Here is a 2,135-nt window from a genome sequence, read left to right as displayed (position 1 = left end):
TCATTCTTTATGTTCAAACTTTGATTTTGATATTTTGTTATCGTTTTTTTTTGCAGGTATTGGATTTTCAAACTTCAGTTTGACCTCACTAAATAATTTCAGTTGGATCAGTTGGAAATAGACATGATATAGAGATCACATCGCATGAAATTTCCATGCCACTCATCTATATCGATTTTTGTCGTCAAGTATATTGATGTGGTGGTCGTTGGGGTTCCGTCACGTTATACGTCAGTGACAACAGCCGCGGTGGTCCCATTAATAATGTATGAGATGTACCAGATTGTAAGGTTGAAATCTATAGGTTACTCCATAGGTGGTGGTGCCAACACTCTCAGTAAAGGTTACTCCATAGGTGATGGACTTGGAGCAGAGATTGTTGGTACATTTGTTCTTGTTTACACTGTCTTCTCTGCTACTGATGCCAAGAGAAATGCAAGAGACTCACATGTTCCTGTAAGCCAAAATAAAAATCTTAACTAACTAATATGCCATACTTTTTATTAAATATGATTATCATAAGATTCATAACTATTGGAAAATTAGATTAATTATTATCCTACCGTTAAACTTTTTTACATATGCATCCAATCAAATAACTTTATGATAACCACTGGATCTACGCAAGTGGTTGGTGTGCAGGGTCGTAAGTGTTCTAAATCTCGAGTACTGATTTATCAAAAAAAAAATCTCGAGTGCTGTTAGAACTTATGCCCGTGAGAAAACTTTAATCCAAAGGACTAGTTCATTAAGTGGTAGAGCCACATGGTTTAAGTACCACACTGAACATTTTTATATGATAAATGTAGAACTCTTAACATTGTCATGTTCTTTAAGAGTCGACCTCCACGACATATTTCACTTTATTGACATTGAACTCAGGGTGGCCTTCCTTTTTAGCGGTTTCACTCAGTTTAGAATACCTTAATTTAGCCTATACACACCCTTATTTGTGGTTCGGCTCTCAATGAAAACACTCAATTTGTTAGGACTTAAGTAAATATTTTTACTTGATGAAATATAATTGTATGCATGCATAAAAAAAAATTATACAAGAAACTATTGAAATGCAAGAAACTCGCATGTTCCTCTAAGCCAAAATCCAAATCCTACATTACTATTATATCATTCACTATATTAAAATTTGTTGATTATATGATTCATTACTATTGAAATGGATACATTATAAGCATTTGAATGGGACAGATTTTGGCACCATTGCCAATTGGATTTGCTGTGTTTTTGGTGCATTTGGCTACAATTCCAATTACAGGGACTGGTATTAACCCAGCAAGAAGTCTAGGTGCTGCCCTTATATACAACAAAGATCAAGCTTGGGACGATCACGTTAGTATTTTTATCTTTTTTTTACCCATTTTTTTGGATATTTTTTCTTTTAGAAATTCGGTCAATTTAATCACTAATGGTTTTTCAAAATGCCAAATGTGATCAAAGCTTTACAATGTAAGAAAATTATATTAGAATTTATTAATTTGCCAAATTTTAGCTTCAGATATTAGAGTAATAACTTTTCGTGGGTTCTAAGAGAAAATGGACTTTAATAATCTGAGTTTAATAGAAGATAAGTAAAGTTTGATCAAATAATTATTTTAGTTAGAGTTTAACCTTAAACATTGTCGATCAATTCAACTTTTAATGAAGTTTATTATTCACTTGAGCCGAAAGATAATTGGTTAAATATTGATTTAGTCTATAGGTGTATTTTATCTATAATTGAATCTCTTGAGTCTTAACTCTTGTAAAGTGAAGATGGTTATTGATTAACCAAGTTATATTATTTTGGTGCAGTGGATTTTTTGGGTTGGGCCTTTCATTGGGGCAGCACTTGCAGCTCTGTACCATCAGATAGTGATCAGGGCTATCCCCTTCAAATCAAAGTGAGGCAACATTGAAGTTGAACCTAAAAAATAATAACCAGTTAAATCCGACCGATATAGGATTCCCATGTTAAATACTATGAATTCCTCCATTATTGATGTTAAATACTATGTTAATCCCATTATGAATGTTATTGATTAATACATATAATTTAGTTGTACACTACGGTACGGTAGCATCTTATCTGGATATGTGTTGGTACCTTGGGGTGAATAATTTTAATAGATTTATAAATA

At 32.6% G+C, this 2,135-nt stretch overlaps 1 protein-coding gene across 1 annotated transcript; it reads left to right on the top strand.

The window, feature by feature from the left end:
- The first annotated feature begins 264 nt into the window (after window positions 1-264).
- Window positions 265-1,902, top strand: LOC123922023 (probable aquaporin PIP1-4). The gene is made up of 3 exons (XM_045974767.1): window positions 265-456; window positions 1,207-1,347; window positions 1,810-1,902. Exons 1-3 carry the CDS (start codon window positions 265-267, stop codon window positions 1,900-1,902), a joined length of 426 nt encoding a protein of 141 aa, XP_045830723.1.
- Window positions 1,903-2,135: the final 233 nt, after the last annotated feature.

This window comes from Trifolium pratense, linkage group LG4 (genome assembly GCF_020283565.1).
Source record: "Trifolium pratense cultivar HEN17-A07 linkage group LG4, ARS_RC_1.1, whole genome shotgun sequence".
Classification (NCBI taxonomy): Eukaryota; Viridiplantae; Streptophyta; class Magnoliopsida; order Fabales; family Fabaceae; genus Trifolium; species Trifolium pratense.
The sequence above is the reverse complement of the archived record's forward strand: the minus strand, read 5'-3'. Positions and strand labels throughout refer to the sequence as shown.

Bases quoted from the DNA above. Each gene is read 5' to 3' on its own strand.
- LOC123922023 (XM_045974767.1), top strand. From the start codon at position 265: ATGTATGAGATGTACCAGATTGTAAGGTTGAAATCTATAGGTTACTCC. The intron at 457-1,206 runs GTAAGCCAAAAT...TGAATGGGACAG, and splicing joins CAAGAGACTCACATGTTCCT to ATTTTGGCACCATTGCCAAT. The intron at 1,348-1,809 runs GTTAGTATTTTT...ATTTTGGTGCAG, and splicing joins ATCAAGCTTGGGACGATCAC to TGGATTTTTTGGGTTGGGCC.